Source organism: Oncorhynchus mykiss, chromosome 4 (genome assembly GCF_057628025.1).
Source record: "Oncorhynchus mykiss isolate SJ-2025 chromosome 4, ASM5762802v1, whole genome shotgun sequence".
NCBI classification, from domain to species: Eukaryota; Metazoa; Chordata; class Actinopteri; order Salmoniformes; family Salmonidae; genus Oncorhynchus; species Oncorhynchus mykiss.
Genome location: NC_143025.1, coordinates 79,490,591 through 79,513,895, shown reverse-complemented (window position 1 = coordinate 79,513,895; position 23,305 = coordinate 79,490,591). Strand labels below are relative to the sequence as shown.

General features: G+C 42.5%; 1 protein-coding gene across 1 annotated transcript in view; it reads left to right on the top strand.

Moving 5' to 3' along the window:
* Positions 1-23,305, top strand: part of LOC110522476 (MAM domain-containing glycosylphosphatidylinositol anchor protein 2) — a 379,869-nt gene that overhangs the window by 256,864 nt on the left and 99,700 nt on the right. Inside the window, exon 10 of the mRNA XM_021600903.3 lies at positions 1,506-1,775. Coding sequence (XP_021456578.2) covers positions 1,506-1,775 — 270 coding nt within the window. The remainder of the gene's footprint in view (positions 1-1,505; positions 1,776-23,305) is intronic.

Sequence of the window (23,305 nt, the reverse complement as noted above, 5' to 3'; positions counted from 1 at the left end):
TTTTTCGTAAGAAGTGTTTTGTGAATCTGGGCCCAGGACTTGGGAGCATCTTCTTTGGTCATGTTGCTGTTTCAGCTCTCCCTTCCTCTTAACTCTGGCCCAGTGCACATGCTACACACACACACTGAGGTATATGCTAATTCTGGCCTATTAAGCCTCTTGTATGTAATTATCTTCTTCTCTCCTCTCACTCTCTGTGTTGGTGTTGTTTTAAAACCCCGCTGTGACACCTGTCAAACATCTGTATAGAGATTGTGAAGATTGTCAAGTGAGAGCATCCTTAGGAGAGATAGTTAGTCATAACCTCACTCATGATTGCTAACAACACCTCCCACACAAATGAATATCTTTACATGCACAAACACACTCTCTCTCTCTCTCTCTCTCTCTCTCTCTCTCTCTCTCTCTCTCACACACACACACATACACCCATACATACATACACACATACACACATACATACATACATAAATACACACACACCTCCCTCCCACACACACCTTTCCTGATGATTATACCTACAGGGCCATATGGGCTGAGTCAGGCCCTGACCTTGCATGGACGTGTCTTGGTGAATTATTCCCATGAAGAGGTCTGGTCTGGTGAAAGGGACACAGCTTGTCCCATTCAGAAAGAGCTTATTATTGAGTTTATAGTCATTTCTCAATTTTGGAGATTATTCAGATACAGTTGGTCATCCTGGATCTCCGTCACCAGATTCAGAGCATGACTGATTTTGTTTTAAACATTGGTTTATTAATTGATTCCCCACCGATGTGTATGAATTTCATCAGTCTTTTGTCATTTGTTGATTCTTGGTTTCTCATTCTTCGACTCTCCTCTATTATAATTATCGTCAGCTGGTTTACTAAGTGTATTTTGATACCCTAATTGTGTCAACTACAAAATCTCATTAGTTGACATGAACTGTGCTGAACTGAAATAAAACACAGTCCATGCTTTTACCTTTTTCCTCCTCTCTCTCTCTCTCTCTCTCTCTCTCTCTCTCTCTCTCTCTCTCTCTCTCTCTCTCTCTCTCCCTCACAGACCCTCCATCATTGGGTCTGGAAATGTGCTTTAGAGTACTAGAGTAGAGCACTCCTTTGTGAAGAAATAGCTTTCCTCTAAGCAATCTCCTTCCTATAGCGTCCCACAGTGAGCTGAGTAAATGACACTAGATACTTCATCCCCTCTCTATGGCTCTTCCAGTTCGCTGTTCTAACTCTGAGTTGTTTTCTCCCTGCTTCTCCAGTGTCTCCGCTTCCTATCCATCTCTCTGTGTCCCTCCCAAAGAGTCTTGACGATAAAATGAGAGATGGTACTGCACCTTCCAACCCCGGTGTTTCTCCTTAACCTGTCAAAGACCTTCTTTTTTTTAATGAGAATACCTCGCTCTTTATCTCGCTCTGTTTCGCTCCCTCTTGTTCTTTCTGTGAGACTCTGCTTCTTTCTGGGTCACCTTAACTCTATCCTAGTCTAACTGCTTCCCCCCCTCCCCCGCCCAGACCCTCCAACGGTGGAGCCTGTTTCGTTGGAGATGCGTCAGGGCCTTGGCCGGCCGGTGGCCATGAACTGCCGGGTCCTGCGTGCCCACCCCTCCCGGGTGCTGCGCTACGAGTGGCGGCTGGGGAACCGCCTGCTACACGCTGGACACTTCGACCAGAGCGATGAGACGGAGTACACCGTCAAAAGCCTCAACCGCGAGGGCTGGGGGGAGTACACCTGTGATATCATCAATGAGGCCGGTGCCGGGCGCTGCACCTTCTTGGTAACAGGTAAGGAACACTTGATGTTTTTAAAATGCATTAAAATACATTTTGATTTGATACTTTCTGTTCCCAGTTGCTGAAATCACTCTATGACGTTTATAGCGCTGTATTCTGGCTTTACTTGTCCAGTATAAGAAGGCTAATTATACTGAACAGAATTTATATTGGCTCTTTCTCTAGGTCTCAAAGCACTTCACATTTTATGAGGTATAACTCACATCATCTTCACCCTCACAATGTGTTAATTAAACCCACCCACTTGGATTGACAAGCAGCAGAGCAGCCATTTTGTGTCCCATCTGCTGTGCGTCCTCTCTGTAACAGAGTTCTGAAGCAGGGTGAGATTTTCCCATCCCCATCACGGTAATTAAACTTCCCAGTGATGTATTCTTGATGGCTGAATGATGTGAATGATGTCTGCAGCAAATTGAAACTTGCCTGTCAGACGGCTAGGTAGCGACAGTACGTGTGTCGTGAGGTAATTGATTGAGAAGGAGTGGGCGAGACAGGGCATAATACAGATTGCCAATTTGAATGCGAGAGATGTCTTCTATAAGATCAATGTCAGTCATAACGCCTACCTTTACACATCCCCTAGGGTGTGTCCCAATTGTCATCCTATTCCCTATAAAGTCCACTTCTATGGGTCCTGGTAAAAAAAAATTGTGCACTAAATAGGGGATAGGGAGCAATTTGAGACGTAGGCCTCTAGATTACTAATGACAGCTCGAACTTTACAGGAAGGACCCGATCCTTCAGACAGTACACAGATCTGTTGGGTAATGCATGGTTATTCCCCTCTGGCTATTTATTGTCAGATTGCCATGCTGCAGTGTTCGTTGTGTAGCACCTGAAAATAGCAGGAGGAGCAGTCAGTGTCCGTGTCATCACTCACACACAGCGCTTGTGTTTTATGACAGGGACAGATTAGTTTGGAGTGGCAGAGAGAGAGAGAAAGAGAGAGAGAGAAAGAGTGCAATGGAGAGAGAGGGAGGGAGAGAGAAAGACAGATTGAGAAAAGGAGAGAGAGTGAAATAGACAGTGCCAGGGGACAGTGGCTTAAGTGGCTGAGGATCAAAGTGACAAATACTCTTCAGTCCCGAACCTCTCCATTCCTAATGGGAGGTCTGGGAGATGGAAACCTTCGCCTGGGTCCTGCGTCTCTCTCTCTCTCTGCCTCCCTCTGTTTGGTAGTGTCAGTGGTCTTTGTGTCATATATCAGTCCAGCCCCTGAAGACCAGGTAGAGTGGGGGAGGAGAGGAGATAATCACCTCCGGACATTTGCTTTTCTCAGCGGGACTTGCGTGCTATCACTCACCTCCTTCCTTCCTTCCATTGTTCTCTACTTCCATCCCTCCCTCTATCATCTATACAGCCTTCTCTCCATTCCAGTTCTCACAGATTCCTACCATCCATCACCCATTCTTTTCTCTAGCCCTCCCTCCCTCCCTCCACCCATCCTCTCTATCCATCCATCCCTCCCTTCATCCCTCCTTCACTTGATCCATCTATACATCCCCAGGTCGTTCCCTCTATCTCTACCTCCTCACTCTATCCATCCCTCCCTCCCTCTCTCTCCCTCCATTCTTCCATCCCTCTCTCCCTTCATTCTTCCATCCCTCTCTCCTTCCAGCCCTCCATCCCTATATTCTTCCATCCCTCTCTCCTTCCAGCCCTGCCTCCCTCCCTCCATTCTTCCATCCCTCTCTCCTTCCAGCCCTCTCTCCTTCCATCACTCTTTCTCCTTCCATCCATCCCTCTCTCCTTCCAGCCCTCCCTCCATCCCAGTGCTCAAGATTCCTACCATCTGGATGTGGCTGCTGCCAAAGCTAAGGCAGCTCCATTAGTTAGATATGTTTTATTTAACCTTTATTTAACTAGGCAAGTCTTTTTATTATGTTTTACCTTTAAGTCTTTACCTTTTTACCTTTTTTTAAAACCTTTTTACCTTTAAAGTCAATTAAGAACAAATTCTTATTTACAATGACGGCCTACCAAAAGGCCTCCTGCAGGGACGGGGGCTGGGATTAAAAATATAAGTAAATTAAATACAAATAAGGGACAAAACACACATCACAACAAGACAACAACATAGCAAGGCAGCAACACATGACAACACAGCATGGTAGCAACACAACACAACAACAACATGGTAGCAACACAACATAACAACAACATGGTAGCAACACAACATAACAACAACATTGTAGCAACACAACATAACAACAACATGGTAGCAACACAACATAACAACAACATGGTAGCAACACAACATAACAACAACATGGTAGCAACACAACATAACAACAACATGGTAGCAACAGAACATAACAACAACATGGTAACAACACAACATAACAACAACATGGTAGCAACACAACATAACAACAACATGGTAGCAACACAACATAACAACAACATGGTAGCAACACAACATAACAACAACATGGTAGCAACACAACATAACAACAACATGGTAGCAACACAACATAACAACAACATTGTAGCAACACAACATAACAAAATGGTTGCAACACAAAACATGGTACAAACATTATTGGACAAAGTCAACAGCACAAAGGTCAAGAAGGTAGAGACAACAATACATCACACAAAGCAGCCACAACTGTCAGTAAGAGTGTCCATGATTGAGTCTTTGAATGAAGAGATTGAGATAAAACTGCCCAGTGTTTGTTGCAGCTCGTTCCAGTCGCTAGCAGCAGCGAACTGAAAAGAGGAGCGACCCAGGGATGTGTGTGCTTTAATAGAATGTGACTGGCAGAGCGGGGTGTTGCATGTGGAGGATGAGGGCTGCAGTAGATATATCCGATAGGGGGAAGTGAGGCCTAAGAAGATTTTATAAATGAGAATCAACCAGTGGGTTTTGCGACAGGTATTAAGAGATGACCAGTTTACAGAGGAGTATAGAGTGCAGTGATGTGTCCTATAAGGAGCATTGTTGGCAAATCTGATGGCCGAATGGTAAAGAAATGTACCCTATGCCACCCCATACTCCCTTTCATAACTACCCCCTCCTCCTCCTCCCATCCTAAAACATGAGCTCTTCCAATGTATCCTGCCTCACCTAATCCCCACCACCATCTGGGGCTAGTCCGATCCCTGTCCGTGTCTGCAGCTATGGCCAGACATAATGTCATAATGTCCTGATTAATAGCATGTTGCTCAGACTCGCCACCGGCTGGGGTTTACTGTTAGACAGTGTGTTAAGTAGCTGACCTGTTTAAGACAAGTCAGACATAACAGTCTGAATGCCAAGTCTCTGGATCAGTGTATTAGATCTCAAGTAGACCAGTCGAGGAGAAAGTAATCACATGGGAAGATAATCCAAAGATTTACCAATTTGCCTCAAACTAAGTTTGTTTTGGTTCTGTGTTGTTTGTTGCCCTAATATCAGCCTTAATTCCCTGGCATAGACTCACTCTTCAAGGACCAGCACTCATGTGGATCCTTACATTTTGGCATGCAGGCCCGTATAACAATATGTATGATGGCTGAGGAAAGAGGTGAGACGGGTTTGTGTAGCAGTTTGTGGAGAAAATGAGAATGGGTATAGTCTGCCGTGAACAACAAAGCTTCAATGGATGTTAATCACTCAATGTGGAGGTATTTCTGCAGTGTTACTTTTAAGCTCTGTCTGATATGGTAGACTCTGAGGCAATGGTATGCCTACCAAACTACAGCAACAAACTGCAGAGATAGGGGGGGGCTGTGCTAGAGGAGAGAATGAGGGAGGGCTATAGATATATACAGTGGGGAGAACAAGTATTTGATACATTGCCGATTTTGCAGGTTTTCCTACTTACAAAGCATGTAGAGGTCTGTAATTTTTATCATAGGTACACTTCAACCGTGAGAGACAGAATCTAAAACAAAAATCCAGAAAATCACAATTAATTAGCATTTTATTGCATGACATAAGTATTTGATACATAAGAAAAGCAGAACTTAATATTTGGTACAGAAACCTTTGTTTGCAATTACAGAGATCATATGTTTCCCTTAGTTCTTGACCAGGTTTGCACACACTGCAGCAGGGATTTTGGCCCACTCCTCCATACAGACCTTCTCCAGATCCTGGGGCTGTCACTGGGCAATACGGACTTTCAGCTCCCTCCAAAGATTTTCTATTTGGGTTCAGGTCTGGAGACTGGCTAGGACACTCCAGGACCTTGAGATGCTTCTTACGGAGCCACTCCTTAGTTGCCCTGGCTGTGTGTTTCGGGTCGTTGTCATGCTGGAAGACCCAGCCACGACCCATCTTCAATGCTCTTACTGAGGGAAGGAGGTTGTTGGCAAAGATCTTGCGATACATGGCCGCATCCATCCTCCCCTCAGTACGGTGCAGTTGTCCTGTCCCCTTTGCAGAAAAGCATCCTCAAAGAATGATGTTTCCACCTCCTTGCTTCACGGTTGGTATGGTGTTCTTGGGGTTGTACTCATCCTTCTTCTTCCTCCAAACACGGAGAGTGGAGTTTAGACCAAAAAGCTCTATTTTTGTCTCATCAGACCACATGACCTTCGCCCACTCCTCCTCTGGATCATCCAGATGGCCATCGGCAAACTTCAGACGGGCCTGGACATGCGCTGGCTTGAGCAGGGGGACCTTGCGTGCGCTGCAGGATTTTAATCCATTATGGCGTAGTGTGTTACTAATGGTTTTCTTTGAGACTGTGGTCCCAGCTCTCTTCAGGATATTGACCAGGTCCTGCAGTGTAGTTCTGGGCTGATCCCTCACCTTCCTCATGATCATTGATGCCTCACGAGGTGAGATCTTGCATGGAGCCCCAGACCGAGTGATTGACCGTCATCTTGAACTTCTTCCATTTTCTAATAATTGCGCCAAGTTATTGCCTTCTCACCAAGATGCTTGCCTATTGTCCTGTATCCCATCCCAGCCTTGTGCAGGTCTACAATTTAGCCCTGATGTCCTTACACAGCTCTCTGGTCTTGGCTATTGTGGAGAGGTTGGAGTCTGTTTGATTGAGTGTGTGGACAGGTGTCTTTTATACAGGTAACAAGCTCAAAAAGGTGCATTTAATACAGGTAATGAGTGGAGAACAGGAGGGCTTCTTAAAGAAAAACTAACAGGTCTGTGAGAGCCGGAAGTCTTACTGGTTGGTAGGTGATCAAATACTTATGCCATGCAATAAAATGCAAATTAATTACTTAAAAATCATACAATGTGATTTTCTGGATTTTTGTTTTAGATTCCGTCTCTCACAGTTGAAGTATACCTATGATAAAAATTACCGACCTCTACATGCTTTGTAGGAAAACCTGCAAAATCGGCAGTGTATCAAATACTTGTTCTCCCCAGAGAGAGAGAGAGAGACGGTGCTGTGATAGAGGGAGGGAGGGAGGGAGGGAGGGAGGGAGGGAGGGAGGGAGGGAGGTGTGTGTGTGTGTGTGTGTGTGTGTGTGTGTGTGTGAATTATGTGTGTGCCAGGCTGCGGGGGACATCTGCGATAGCAGTGGCTTTAGTGAGATGAGATGGCCCTTCAATCCTGCCAGAGCAGAGTGGCAGGCAGCGTCTTCAGAGGGTTTAATCTGCACCACTGAGCTCTGGCAGGAACCTGGCACCACAGGGCAGGATGATCCCTGCAGCCCCTTCATCTCAGGGTGGCATACATTCCTCATGCAACAAGATTTTACTGAGTTACAGTTACAGTTCATATCAGTCAATTTAAATGAATTCATTAGGCCCTAATCTATGTATTTCACATGACTGGGAAAGAGCACAGTCGTGGGAGGGCCTGGGAGGGCATAGGCCCACCCAGAGTTTTTCCCCACAAAAGGGGAAAAACTACAGACAGAAATACTCCTCAACATCAAAGGGTTTAATCTGCACCACTGAGCCTTATTGGCAGGATAGGATAGTGTTCTTCAACCCTGGTCCTGGGGTCCTTCGGTCCTGGAAAGAGTGTGAAGGATTTTGTTACAGCCCAACACTAACACATCTGATTCTGTTAGTTAAAGGTTTAATGATCAGTTAAATCAGGCTCGTTAGTATTGGGTGGAAACAAATGCCTGCACTCCCTGTGCGTATAATAAAGAGTTATTTCTTAAATCAATATAGACTAGAACAGTTCTGTAGGATTAGCGCTCAGAGCATATTGTAAATATTAACGAGAGAAGAGAATACCTGCACTCACTGTTCAGATGCCCCCCAGAGATTTACACCACCGCAGTCAAACTGTTTCTCCATTCAAATTCTGGAAGCGTACGAACGGCGTGTCGTGTTCTTCTTTTTCATCACATCATATATCATAAACTCTAGTAGTCTGCACCTGTACACTGTGTACCTGGAAACGCAGAGCATATTCTCCCTGCTCAGACTAGCAGTGTGACAGTGATGGATAGCCAATGACGACTGACATGATTTGCTTTAGAAACCAACAGGGAGCTTAAGAATAGTGTCATCTATCTGTCTGTCAGCCCAGACTCCTCTATAAGGACAGGGGCATAATGTACAGGTTATATATAGTCACGTGACGTGCAATCCTTTTTGATATATAGCCCGATAAGTATCTGTATACGCAGCATAGTGTCATTACCATATGTAAGACATTTTGACATTTACTGGGGCAATCTGGAGTTGTTACATACATTTTGGGACTTTGAAATGAATGATATGAACCCAATGATTCTTGAGCAATATACTGTAACTTAGAAATGTCGAACCCCATCAGAACCCAAAATATAAGCTTTTTTTTGTCAAACTGTGTTTGTAAACAAAGTAAATGTAAACAAACACTATTAGCCTCAAATCATGGTTCCGACTATATTTTTGATATCATGGATGGTCAGTCCTTGAATACAAACGTCTACGAATTAGAGAATAGGTACATTTCTTCAGCCCCATCCCTCAAGGTCTTACCGTAACAGGGGGAGACGCTTTATTCTTATTCCAACTGCTGATTGCCGCTTTAAGTTAAATATGTCTTTAATCCAAACCCAGCCAACTGTTATTACAACAATAGTAAAATTGTAACTGTAGCTCAGTTAATATGAATAATACACCCCTCCTCTATAGAACACATTTCCCTTGGCATTCAGAATCCAGACTGGAACATTGTCATGTTCTATGTCTAGACACATTTGTTGGACAAAGGCACTGTGATGTTTGGGAAGCAGAGTTTGATCCTCATGAGGGGAAACAGATTTGTATGTGTTTCTTTGAACAACTGTGTTCTTTGAACCACTCTCCAAACTGAGTCTAGGGTACAGTTAAGCCACTGGAAAACACATCTGTCATTGTGTATTTGTTGCCACCATTTCAAACACTTGGATATTTCACTCCGAAACGCTTTTGTTTTTTGATTCATTGCTGGAGTTTGGGTTACACATAATTTAGTTTTGTTTTGGTTTCTATGTATATTAACATATTTTATTCCAGTTTGTTTTACTCATAAATACAAATTATTATTCATTTGGCATGGTCAGTAGCATACGTCTAGCTGCTATACGACTTGTGACTGGATCAGCGTTGTGTTCATAAGGATCCACATCCTACATCTATGTTAATGGGAGGAAGGTAAAGACAGACTAGCATATCACTGCTGGACAGCATGGCGCCGACAGAGATGGTCGCCTCGCTTTGGGTTCTTAGGAAACAATGCAGTATTTTGTTTTTTTCTGAATTATTTCTTAGATTGTTACCCCAGGAAATCTTAAGTTTTATTACATACAGCCGGGAAGAACTATTGGATATAAGAGCAACGTCAACTTACCAACATTACGACCAGGAATACGACTTTCCCGAAGCGGATCCTCTGTTCGGACCACCACACAGGACATTGGAGCTAATTCCAGTAGGCCATCCAAAACAACAACACCGCAGGGCCAGACGAAGCGGCGACCTGGCCAGGCTCCATAGACGTGCACATCGCACACCGCTCCCGAGTATACTACTAGACAATGTCCAGTCTCTTGACAACATGGTAGACAAAATTCGAGCATGGGTTGCTTTCCAGAGAGACATCAAAGATTGTAACATTCTCTGTTTCATGGAGACATGGCTCTCTCAGGATATGTTGTCGGAATCGGTTCGGCCACCGGGCTTCTCCATGCATCGCGCCGACAGAGAAAAACACCTCTCTGGGAAAAGAATGGGTGGGGGTATGCTTTATGATTAACGACTCATGGTGTAATCATAACAACATACAGGAACTCAAGTCCTTCTGCTCACCCGATCTAGAATTCCTTACAATCAAGTGCCGGCCATTTTACCTACCAAGAGAATTATTGTCAGTTATAGTCACAGTTGTGTACATTCCCCCTCAAGCAGACACCAAGACGGCCATCAAGGAACTTCACTGGGCTATTGCAAACTGGAGACCATACATCCTGAGTCTGCATTTATTGTAGCTGGGGATTTTAACAAAGCAAATTTGAGAACAGGTCTACCTAAATTCTTCTAGCATATTGATTGCGCCACGCGCATGCGCAATACCCTCGACCACTGCTACTCTAACTTCCACGATGCATACAAAGCCCTCCCCAGCCCTCCCTTCGGAAAATCCGACCGATCTTGCTCTTTCCGTCTTATAGGCAGAAACTCAAACAGGATGTTCCAGTGATGAGAACCATTCAACGCTGGTCCGACCAATCAGAAGCCACGCTTCAAGATTGTTTTGATCACGCGGACTGGAATAAGTTCCAGTCAGCCTCAGAGAATGACATTGTTCGATACGCTGACTCGGTGAGTGCATTTATAAAGAAGTGCATTGGAGATGTTGTACTCACTGTGACTATTAAAACCTACCCTAGCAAGAAACCGTGGATGGATGGCGGCATTTGCGCAAAACTGAAAGCGTGATCCACCACATTTAACCATGTAAAGAGGTCTGGAAATATGTCTGAATATAAACAGTGTAGCTATTCCCTCCGTAAGGCAATCAAACAAGCAAAATGTGGTAGGGTCTATAGGAAATCACAGACTACAAAAAGAAATCCAGCCACGTCGCAGACATCGAAGTCACGCTTACAGACAAACTAAACACCTTATTTGCCCGCTTTGAGGATAATAAAGTGCTACCGTTGCGGCTCGCTAACAAGGACTGCGCCCCACCCCCCTCTCCTTCTCTGTGGCTGACGTGAGTAAAACATTTAAAAGTGTTACCCCTCGCAAGGCTGCTGGCCCAGACGGCATCCCTAGCCGCGTCCTTAGAGCAGACCAGCTGGCTGGTGTGTTTACGAACATATTCAATCGCTCCCTATCCCTATCCTGTTGTCCCCACATGCTTCAAGATGGCTACCATTGTTCCTGTACCCAAGAAGGCAAAGATAACTGAACTAAATGACTACCACCCCATAGCACTCACTTATGTCATCATGAAGTGCTTTGAGAGACTAGTCAAGGATCATATCACCTCCACCTTACCAGTCAGCCTAGACCCACTTCAGTTTGCATACTGCCGCAACAGGTCCACAGACTACACAATCGCCATCAGACTGCACACTGCCCTAGCCCAAAAGGACAAAAGGAATACCTATGTAAGAATGCTGTTCATTGACTACAGCTCAGCATTCAACACCATAGTACCCTCCTAGCTCATCATCAAGCTGGAGGCCCTGTGCAATTGGGTCCTGGACTTTCTGACGGGCCGCCCCCAGGTGGGGAAGGTAGGAAACATCTACACTTTGCTGACCCTCAACAATGGTGCCAGACAAAGGTACAAAGTACAGCCCCCTCCTGTACTCCCTGTTCACCCACGACTGCATGGCTATGCACGCCTCCAACTCAATCATCAAGTTTGCAGACAACATAATAGTAGTGGGCTTGATTACCAACAACGACAAGACAGCCTACAGGGAGGAGGTGAGGGCACTCGGAGTGTGGTGTGGAAAACAACTTCTCACTCAGCATCAACATAACAAAGGAGATGATCGTGGACTTCAGGAAACAGCATCGAAGGGACAGCAGTGGAGAAGGTGGAAAGTTTTAAGTTCCTCGGTGTACACATCACAGACTAACTGAAATGATCCACTCACACAGACAGCATCGTGAAGAAGGCACACAGAAAGTGTTGAGATGAAGACGCAATAGTGCCTCTTCAGCCTCAGGAGGCTGAAGAAATTTGGCTTGTCACCCAAAACCCTGACGAACTTTTACAGATGCACAATCTTGAGCATCCATTCGGGCTGTATCCCAGCCTGGTACAGCAACTGCACCGCCCTCAACTGCAAGGCTCTCCAGAGGGTGATGCGGTCTGAACAACGGATCACCGGGGGCAAACTACCTGCCCTTCATGACACCTACAGCAGGAAGGCCAAAAAGATCATCAAGGACATCAACCACCCGAGCCACTGTCTGTTCACACCGCTACCATACAGAAGGTGAGGTCAGTACAGGTGCATCAGAACTGGGACCCAGAGATTGAGAAACATCTTCTATCTCAAGGCCATCAGACTGCTAAACAGCAATTACTAACTCAGAGAGGCTGCTGCCTACATTGAGACCCAATCACTGGCCACTTTAATAAATGGATCACTAGTCACTTTATACAATGCACTCTAAAATATGCCACTTTATTAATGTTTACATGTCTTACATTACTCATATCACATGTATTTTTTTTACCATCTATTGCACCTTGCCTATGCTTCACAGCCATCGCTCATCCATATACTTACATGTCCATATTCTCATTCACCCCTTTACATGTGTGTATTAGGTAGTTGTTGTGGAATTGTTAGATTACTTGTTCGATATTTCTGCACTGTCGGAACTAGAAGGACAAGCATTTCGCTACACTCGCATTAATGTCTGCTAACCATGTGATTGTGATTTTTTGTTGTTGATTTGATTATAAATAGAATTATGTTCATAAACTACTGAAATCAAATGGGTAGTGGTGGTGGGTAGGTACAATAGGGGGAGTAGAAATGGTTCATAGCTTGTTGAACTGGAGAGGCAGGCAGGCAGGCAGGCAGGCGGGCAGGTGGGCGGGCAGGCGGGCGGGCGGGCGGGCGGGCGGGCGAACAGGTTTATCCACCCCTAGATCAAAGCTGACTTTTTATATTGCATTAATATACAGGATGTCCTTTTATGAGCGCTTTTCTATGATGGGTGTATGACCTTTCAAAGCCACATGTCTACAAAACATGGAATAAATAACAGAGGAATGAAATTGGTGAGAGGGATAGAAAGAGATACTTATCCCTGGGAGTTTCTGCAACATTTCCCAGCATGGACTAAGCTCACAACTGCCAGGTATAATCTTATTGTATTCAGTTCTTCATATTTTCTCTACAATTGTGTTCACTAGAAAGATAACTAACAATCGCATAACTTTATTCTACAGTAGTAATCTCAATTGCAGAGCAAATTTGGGGAATACATTCTCAAAATGGTATATACTGTTCTGAACAGAAGAGATGGTTATATATCTACTACTTGTTTTTGTATCTCATGACTTTTGAAAAAAGTCCAATCAACCATATTTTCACAATGCCACAAAAAAAAACATAATTCTAAACTGTGATACAAAGAGCGTGATAAATAGCACATTTCAGTCCATTAGTATACACTTCCTGTATCTGAACAGGTTTTTATGGAAATGATACCAAATACATTACAGTCCATTAGTATACACTTCCTGTATCTGAACAGGTTTTTATGGAAATGATACCAAATACATTACAGTCCATTAGTATACACTTCCTGTATCTGAACAGGTTTTTATGGGAATGATACCAAACACATTTCCCCAAATATTGTTCTGCTGTAGCCCCATTAGATTTCTTTCTCTTGTTCTCCGGAAATATTTTATATAGTTGATGAATGAGCTAGTCTTTTTTGTGTGAAATAGAATATTGTATTTTCAACAGCTTTATCCATGTAGGCTTGTGATCTCCAATCGGCTGTCCAAACAAATGCAAAGCATCATTAACCTGATTTATCGTCACAGGATTCAGGATGAAACATGTTTAGAAGAGATTGTGACTTATTATCTCAGGTCATTATGATAATTTATCAAACTAGTGAGAGGTTGAGAGAAACAGTCAATCTTGATTTCCGCCCAAAGCAGTATACTACCTTTTTTTATCATTATTTTGTTGATTGGTTTAGAAGACCTATCTTCAGAAACTGAAGTGATTGATTGTAAAAGTGAAAGGCTTAACCTCAGAAGTGTTTGATTGGACACTCAACAGATTTGTTGAGTTATGTTGAATATACTCACGGGTTCTCACTGTCTTTGTGTTGGGAAAGTACAGTACCATATGCAGTCATTGAGTTCAAGCTTCATATAATTTACCTTTTGTCTCATTCACTGTACTTTTCACAGGAATTAGCATTGAGAGTTTTGCAATTAATCATGTAAATAGTTAAATTATTAATATTCAGACTTTATGTACTTTTAAGCCACCTACTTCAAAGAAGAGGAAGGGTTAAATACAGAAGAAAAACAACAAACTAGCCTTAAAGCCATGATTTTGTGAACCAGGGCCCCTCATTTATCAATGTTGCGTAGAAAAGCTTCTAAATGTACTCGTACGAAGAAAATGTAGAATGTTTGCAAGTACAAAAAAGTTGGTATTTATCAATTGCGCGTAGTCTTTATTTACACACACCTGTAAGTATTTTGCCTTGATAAATCAGACATGTTCTAAAACACTGTGCTAGTGCACATGAAGTTTCATTTACATAAAGAACCGCCCTAAAGGAACATTTATGATCACAAACCTTCCCTTTGAATCTGCAAGAAATGTCACTAATTTCTGTTCGCCAACATGGAGAAATGAAAGAAGACAAAGAAAAACCTTTGCGGATGCAGAAATATAACTTTTGATCACTGAAGTGGAAGAAAAACAAGCCATACTTTTTGGAGCCCTCAACAATGGCTTGACAAAGAGAGAACAAATATTGCTTGGGAGCAGGTTAGAGCTGTGGTAAATTCAGAATGCAGAAAAATGAATGAAATTAAAAAGAATTGGTTTGATTTGAAAACATGCAATTTTTTTTAGATGATCCACAAAAGGGCTATAAATGTAACAGGAGGAGGGCAGAGTGAATCTTCACTGTCAGCTATGGACCAGCGCATTGGCAGCATAATTGGAGAGACCTCAGTGTCTGGCATCATTTGTGATGGTGATACTGAGGACCCTCTCCCAGACCCTGAAGGAATACCGGACACACCAACTGATGGTAAGTCAAGCTTTATATTCGCAACCATATTCAGACATGGACCACATCTAAATATTTTTTCTTGACAATAAATATAACAAATATACATTACGGTTAAAAAGTTTGGGTTCCTTAGAAATATCCTTGTATTTTAAAGAAAATCATTTTTTTTGTCCTATAAAATAACATCAAATTGATCAGAAATACAGTTTAGACATTGTTAATGTTGTAAATGACTATTGTAGCTGGAAACTGCTGATTTAAAAAAATATTTTGTTATGGAATATCTACATAGGCCTACAGAGGCACATTATCAGCAACCAGCACTCCTGTGTTCCAATGGCATGGTGTGTTAGCTAGTCCAAGTTTATCATTTTAAAAGGCTAATTGATCATTAGAAAACCCTTTTGCAATTATGTTGGCACAGCTGAAAAGGGTTTTTCTGATTAAAGAAGCAATACATCTTGAGACCAGTTGAATATCTGGAACATCAGCATTTGTGGGTTCGTTTACAGGCTCAAAATGGCCAGAAACAAATACTTTTCTCCTGAAACTCATCAGTCTATTCTTGTTCTGAGAAATGAAGGCTAGTTACTTGGCAATTTCTCGCATGGAATAGCCTTCATTTCTCAGAACAAGAATAGACTGACGAATTTCCGAAGAAAGTTATTTGATTCTGGCCATTTTGAGCCTGTAATCGAACCCAGAAATTTTGATGCTCCAGATACTCAACTAGTCTAAAGACTGATTGCTTCTTTAATCAGAACAAACGTTTTCAGCTGTACAAATGTACAAATTGATAAATCTCACACTTTGCTAAGAAATGATCGCACGCATGGTTTTCAAACATTTCTGTTCGTATGCAACATTGATAAATGAGACATTTAGCCCAGTGAACTTTGACCCTGATGTTCTGTATAAATAGGTTATCCAGTTCTTTAAATAAATCAAATCAAAAGTTAATTGTCACATGATTCGTATACAACAGGTGTGGACTAACAGTGAAATTCCTAACAATGCAGAGAGAACAAAAATAGAGAAATAATAGAATACAAAACACGTAATAATAAAAGTAATAATACATACGCAATGAGTAACGATAACTTGGCTATATACACAGGATACCAGTACCGAGTCGATGTGCAGGGGTACGAGGTAATTCAGGTAAATATGTACAGTACTACTTTGAAGAATCTAAAATCCAAAATATATTTAGATTGAACACTTTTTTGATTACTACATGATTCTGTATGTGTTATTTCATAGTTTTGATGTCTTCACTATTACTCTACAATGTAGAAAATAGAAAAATAAAGAAAAACTCTTGAATGAGTAGGTGTGTCCAAACTTTTGACTGGTACTGTACATATAACTAGGAATAAAGTGACTAGGCAACAGCATAGATAATAAACAGTGGCAGCAGCGTATGTGATGTGTCAAAAAAAGTTAGTTGTTTCCAATATGACAGACATTTGATGGACCTCTGATTGATTTACACTCCTACCAGCCTGCGGTCTGATTGGTTCACACTTCCCAGCCTGTGGGATAAACTCTGCTGATTGGTTCACACTCTTCAGACGGAGAACTATTGTAGCTGGAAGTCTCGACTATCGCTATTAGAAATCAACAGATATACAGTGGGGCAAAAAAGTATTTAGTCAGCCACCAATTGTGCAAGTTCTCCCACTTAAAAAGATGAGAGAGGCCTGTAATTTTCATCATAGGTACACTTCAACTATGATGGACAAAATGAGAAAACAAAAATCCAGAAAATCACATTGTAGGATTTTTAATGAATTTATTTGCAAATTATGGTGGAAAATAATAAGTATTTGGTCAATAACAAAAGTTTATCTCAATGCTTTTTTCTGTAAGTCTTCGCAGGGTTTTCACACACTGTTGCTGGTATTTTGGCCCATTCCTCCATGCAGATCTCCTCTAGAGCAGTGATGTTTTGGGGCTGTTGCTGGGCAACACAGACTTTCAACTCCCTCCAAAGATTTTCTATGTGGTTGAGATCTGGAGACTGGCTAGGCCACTCCAGGACCTTGAAATGCTTCTTACGAAGCCACACCTTCGTTGCCCGGGTGGTGTGTTTGGGATCATTGTCATGCTGAAAGACCCAGCCACGTTTCATCTTCAATGCCCTTGCTGATAGAAGGAGGTTTTCACTCAAAATCTCACGATACATGGCCCCATTCATTCTTTCCTTTACACGGATCAGTCGTCCTGGTCCCTTTGCAGAAAAACAGCCCCAAAGCATGATGTTTCCACCCCCATGCTTCACAGTAGGTATGGTGTTCTTTGGATGCAACTCAGCATTCGTAGACGAGTTGAGTTTTTACCAAAAAGTTATATTTTGGTTTCATCTGACCATATGATATTCTCCCAATCTTCTTCTGGATCATCCAAATGCTCTCTAGCAAACTTCAGACGGGCCTGGACATGTACTGGCTTGAGCAGGGGGACACGTCTGGCACTGCAGGATTTGAGTCCCTGGCGGCGTAGTGTGTTACTGATGGTAGGCTTTGTTACTTTGGTCCCAGCTCTCTGCAGGTCATTCACTAGGTCCCCCCGTGTGGTTCTGGGATTTTTGCTCACCGTTCTTGTGATCATTTTGACCCCACGGGGTGAGATCTTGCGTGGAGCCCCAGATCGAGGGAGATTATCAGTGGTCTTGTATGTCTTCCATTTCCTAATAATTGCTCCCACAGTTGATTTCTTTAAATCAAGCTGCTTACCTATTGCAGATTCAGTCTTCCCAACCTGGTGCAGGTCTACAATTTTGTTTCTGGTGTCCTTTGACAGGTCTTTGGTCTTGGCCATAGTGGAGTTTGGAGTGTGACTGTTTGCGGTTGCTTGTTTTTAGGTGACCAAGTACTTATTTTCCATCATAATTTGCAAATAAATTAATTACAAATCCTACAATGTGATTTTCTGGATTTTGTTTTCTCATTTTGTCTGTCATAGTTGAAGTGTACCTATGATGAAAATTACAGGCCTCTCTCATCTTTTTAAGTGGGAGAACTTGCACAATTGGTGGCTGACTAAATACTTTTTTGCCCCACTGTAGCTGTTTGAACAGTTTCAAATTTCTGGGTGGTCACAGGGAGAATAATGTTACACTGTCTTTAGATAATCTCCTCTTGAATGTTGGTTTCTAAGTATTCATGTGTTTTCTTTGACCTGTGAGAAATGTATTTATGTTGGCTCTCTGTCTCTTCTTTAAATATTGAATACTGTATATCAAGCAGCCAACTTCAGTCCATCATACATAGCACAGGAGGTTGGTGGCACTTTAATTGGGGAGGACGGGCTCATGTTAATGGCTGGTGCTCTCAGACGAGACTATTCTGAGTAGATAGCCAGAGATAATTTATTTCCATTGAGAACGCACAACGACTATACCACTAAGCTAAGAATGACGTGAATAATCAAGTTAATAAACGCTGGGTAGTTAGATAGCATATCGTTAATATACTGGCAAGTTCAATGTATTATTGTGCGGTTTGTAAGGATAGCGTAACCAACACAGTCAGCCAACCAGCGTAAATAAGCGTAAATAAGCGTAAATAATTTGGAAAGTCATTACTTTATTACATTGCTCAACATTTTCTTAACATTTGTCATAATTAGTTAAAGCAATTAATTTGTTTCTGCTCTCGTCGGACTTCCGCTGCATATTTTCCGCCATTTTCTTCAAATCTTAAAACGTTGTGAAGCTAAGGCCATTTCCTGAAGAATTGCATTAAGAGCCTTAAAAGTACGGAAATAGTGTGCACTGCGTGTATACTTCGTATTTTGGCAAATGTAGTACGACATCTGTGAACTTTTAGCATACTAACTCTATCCATGCTATGACCAATAAGCGTACTACATACTCAATTTACATCACAAATAGTGCAGTTAGTGGGCTTAGTACCAAAAATTCTGAAATCTTCATCCCTAACTACAACATTTTCAGACAAGATAGAATGTCCAAAGGGGGCGGTTTTGCAATCTGCTGCAAAGATAGCCTGCAGAGTTCTGTCCTACTATTCAGGTCTGTACCCAAACAATTTGAACTTCTACTTAAAAATCCACCTCTCTAAAAACAAGTCTCTCACCGTTGCCGCCATTTATATGCCACCCTCTGCCCCCAGCTGTGCTCTGGACACCATATGTGAACTGATTGCCCCCATCTATCTCCAGAGCTCGTGCTGCTAGGCGACCTAAACTGGAACATGCTTAACACCTCAGCCATCCTACAATCTAAGATTGATGCCCTCAATCTCACACAAATTCTCAATTAACCTACCAGATACCACCCCAAAGCCGTAAACACGGTCACCCTCATAGATATCATCCTAACCAACTGTAAATACACCTCTGCTGTTTTCAACCAAGATCTCAGCGATCACTGCCTCATTGCCTGCATCCGTAATGGGTCAGCAGTCAAATGAACTGAAACACTTCAGCATGCAGGCCTTTCTAATCGACCTGGCCGGGGTATCCTGGAAGGATATTGATCTCATCCCGTCAGTAGAGGATGCCTGGTTATTTTTTTAAATGCTTTCCTCACCATTTTAAATAAGCGTGCCCCATTCAAGAAATGTAGAACCAAGAACAGATATAGCCCTTGGTTCTCTCCAGACCTGACTGCCCTTAACCAACACAAAAACATCCTATGGCGTTCTGCATTAGCATCGAACAGCCCCCTTGATATGCACATTTTCGGGGAAGCTAGAAACCAATATACACAGGCAGTTAGAAAAGCCAAGGCTAGGTTTTTCAAGCAGAAATTTGCTTCCTGCAACACAAACTCAAAAAGTTCTGGGACACCCAAAGTCCATGGAGAATAAGAACACCTCCTCCCAGCTGCCCACTGCACTGAGGATAGGAAACACTGTCACCACCGATAAATCCACTATAATTGTGAATTTCAATAAGCATTTTTCTACGGCTGGCCATACTTTCCACTTGGCTACCCCTAACCCGGTCAACAGCACTGCACCCCCCACAGCAACTCGCCCAAGCCTTCCCCATTTCTCCTTCTCCCAAATCCAGTCAGCTGATGTTCTGAAAGAGCTGCAAAATCTGGACCCTTACAAATCAGCCGGGCTAGACAATCTGGACCCTTTCTTTCTAAAATGATCTGCCGAAATTGTTGCAACCCCTATTACTAGCCTTCAACCTCTCTTTCGTATCGTCTGAGATTCCCAAAAATTGGAAAGCAGCTCTTCAAAGGGGGACACACTCTTGACCCAAACTTCTACAGACCTATATCTATCCTACCCTGCCTTTCTAAGGTCTTCGAAAGCCAAGTCAACAAACAGATTACCGACCATTTCGAATCCCGCCATACCTTCTCCACTATGCAATCTGGTTTCAGAGCTGGTCATGGGTGCACCACAGCCACGCTCAAGGTCCTAAATTATATCTTAAGCACTATCGATAAGAAACAATACTGTGCAGCCGTATTCATTGACCTGGCCAAGGCTTTCGACTCTGTCAATCACTACATCCTCATCGGCAGACTCGTTAGCCTTGGTTTCTCAAATGATTCGCCTCGCCTGGTTCACCAACTACTTCTCTGATAGAGTTCAGTGTGTCAAATCGGAGGGCCTGTTGTCCGGGCCTCTGGCAGTCTCTATGGGGGTGCCACAGGGTTCAATTCTTGGACCAACTCTCTTCTCTGTACACATCAATGATGTCGCTCTTGCTGCTGGTAAGTCTCTGATCCACCTCTACACAGACGACACCATTCTGTATACTTCTGGCCCTTATTTGGACACTCCAGACACTCCCTCCAGACGAGCTTCAAAGCCATACAACTCTCCTTCCGTGGCCTCCAGTTGCTCTTAAATACAAGTAAAACTAAATGCATGCTTTTCAACCAATCGCCGCCTGCACCGGCACCTGCCCGCCCGTCCAACATCACTACTCTGGACGGTTCTGACTTAGAATATGTGGACAACTACAAATACCTACGTGTCTGGTTAGACTGTAAACTCTCCTTCCAGACTCACATCAAAACATCTCCAATCCAAAGTTACATCTAGAATTGGTTTCCTATTTCGCAACAAAAGCATCCTTCACTCATGCTGCCAAACATACCCTTGTAAAACTGACCATCCTACCGATCTTCGACTTCGGCGATGTCATTTACAAAATAGCCTCCAACACCCTACTCAATAAATTGGATGCAGTCTATCACAGTGCCATCCGTTTTTTAGCACCCAAAACCAAATCTTCCTTTGGCCGCCTCTCCTTCCAGTTTTCTGCTGCCAATGATTGGAACGAACTACAAAAATCTCTGAAACTGGAAACATTTATCTCCCTCACTAGCTTTAAGCACCAGCTGTCAGAGCAGCGCACAGATTACTGCACCTGTACATAGCCCATCTATAATTTAGCCCAAAAAACTACCTCTCCCCCTACTGTATTTATTTATTTATTTTGCTCCTTTGCACCCCATTATTTCTATCTCTACCTTGGACATTCTTCCACTGCAAATCTACCATTCCAGTATTTTACTTGCTATATTGTATTTACTTCGCCACCATGGCCTTTTTTTGCCTTTACCTCCCTTATCTCACCTCATTTGCTCACATTGTATATAGACTTATTTTTCTACTGTATTATTGACTGTATATTTGTTTTACTCCATGTGTAACTCTGTGTTGTTGTATGTGTCGAACTGCTTTGCTTTATCTTGGCCAGGTCGCAGTTGTAAATGACAACTTGTTCTCAACTTGCCTACCTGGTTAAATAAAGGTCAAATAAACAAAATGGTAGGAGTATTCGAACACAGCTCGTGTGCCTTAGCTGCTCTATCGCTACCTCTCATTCACACAGGTACGTGTTCATTTTCTTTTATTGTCAATGTATCTCCTCAGTGTCGATCTATTCATCATCCCTTGCTGCTGCTTGATACTTCTTCCCTTCTCTCACCTCCTTGGCTGCTCTTTTAAGAACCTCAAGGGGGGCTGCTTGTTTTATGTTTGTTTACACAGGATATGATGATGTCTGCTCTGTAACAATACAGATCTTGAGCTCATATTCATGACACATTGCACACATACTATGCACATTATGCATAAAAATGACAATGTAATCATCATTTGTAACAGATATGGTGGCCATTGGCTCAACTTACCCCATGGCAAACATTTTGACTATATTAGCCCTCACAGCTACAACGATGCACTTTCATGCTAAGTTTGCTAGGTATAGGACCTGGTACTGAAACGTATAGAGACCACAGCTGATGTACACTTGGGTTAAGATACAAGAATCATGAAACCTCTTAATAACACAATACATTTATTTTACAGTTTCTTGGACCTAACTTGCTTACCATTTTTACATGTGGTTTCTTCCTTCACAGACTCACATGAAATGATGACCTGGCCAAGATAAAGCAAAGCAGTGTGACACAGACAACAACACAGAGTTACACATGGAGTAAACAATAAACAAGCCAATAACACAAACAAGTCAATGACACAGTAGAGAAAAGAAAGTCTATATACAGTGTGTGCAAAAGGCATGAGGTAGGCAATAAATAGGCCATATGAGCGAAAAATGACAATTTAGCAGATGAACACTGGAGTGATAAATGAACAGATGATGATACTGGTGTGCAAAAGAGCAGAAAAGTAAATAAAATAAAAACAGTATGGGGATGATGTAGGTAGATTGGGTGGGCTATTTACAGATGGACTATGTACAGCTGCAGTGATCGGTTAGCTGCTCAGATAGTAGACATTATTCATTTTGCATATGGTTTCCTAGAAACAAGGGTGGCTAAACTAACCCTTTGGCTCAATTTACCCCACTCTACCCTACAGCACTTTTTTCTGTTCTGACAATAACACAGCTGACCTTGTGGTTTCCATCAAAGGAAACAGCTTTATTGACAAAATGTCTGAGAAAGATCGACACACTTCTGTGAAAACAAGTTTCTGTCAGTACAAAAGAACAAACACCACTGACTCCTTATCAAACGGGTCAAAAACAGGCCAAATCAAAGTTTGAGTCACATGCGCTGAATACAACAGGTGTAGTAGACCTTACAGTGAAATGCTTACTTACGAGCCCCTAACCAACAGTGCAGTTTCAAAAAATACTGGTTATTGGAGGCAACTCTCATGGTTGATGCATTGCAGCAATTTTGTGGAGTAATAGTCAACATGACCTGTTTTCATTTTGGCAACCTGAAAGAAAAACGACAATGTGCAGTATGTGTTTTTTTTTATTTTTACAATGGTCAACTTTCTTTTTACAGCAATTCACATGGCCCTCTTATTTAGCTTGATTCAGTATCTCTGGTACATATGTGACCTGTTTCAGGAAACTAGGCGTATGGCCACATATGGTCGGTCACATATGGCTTGGGTTCCTT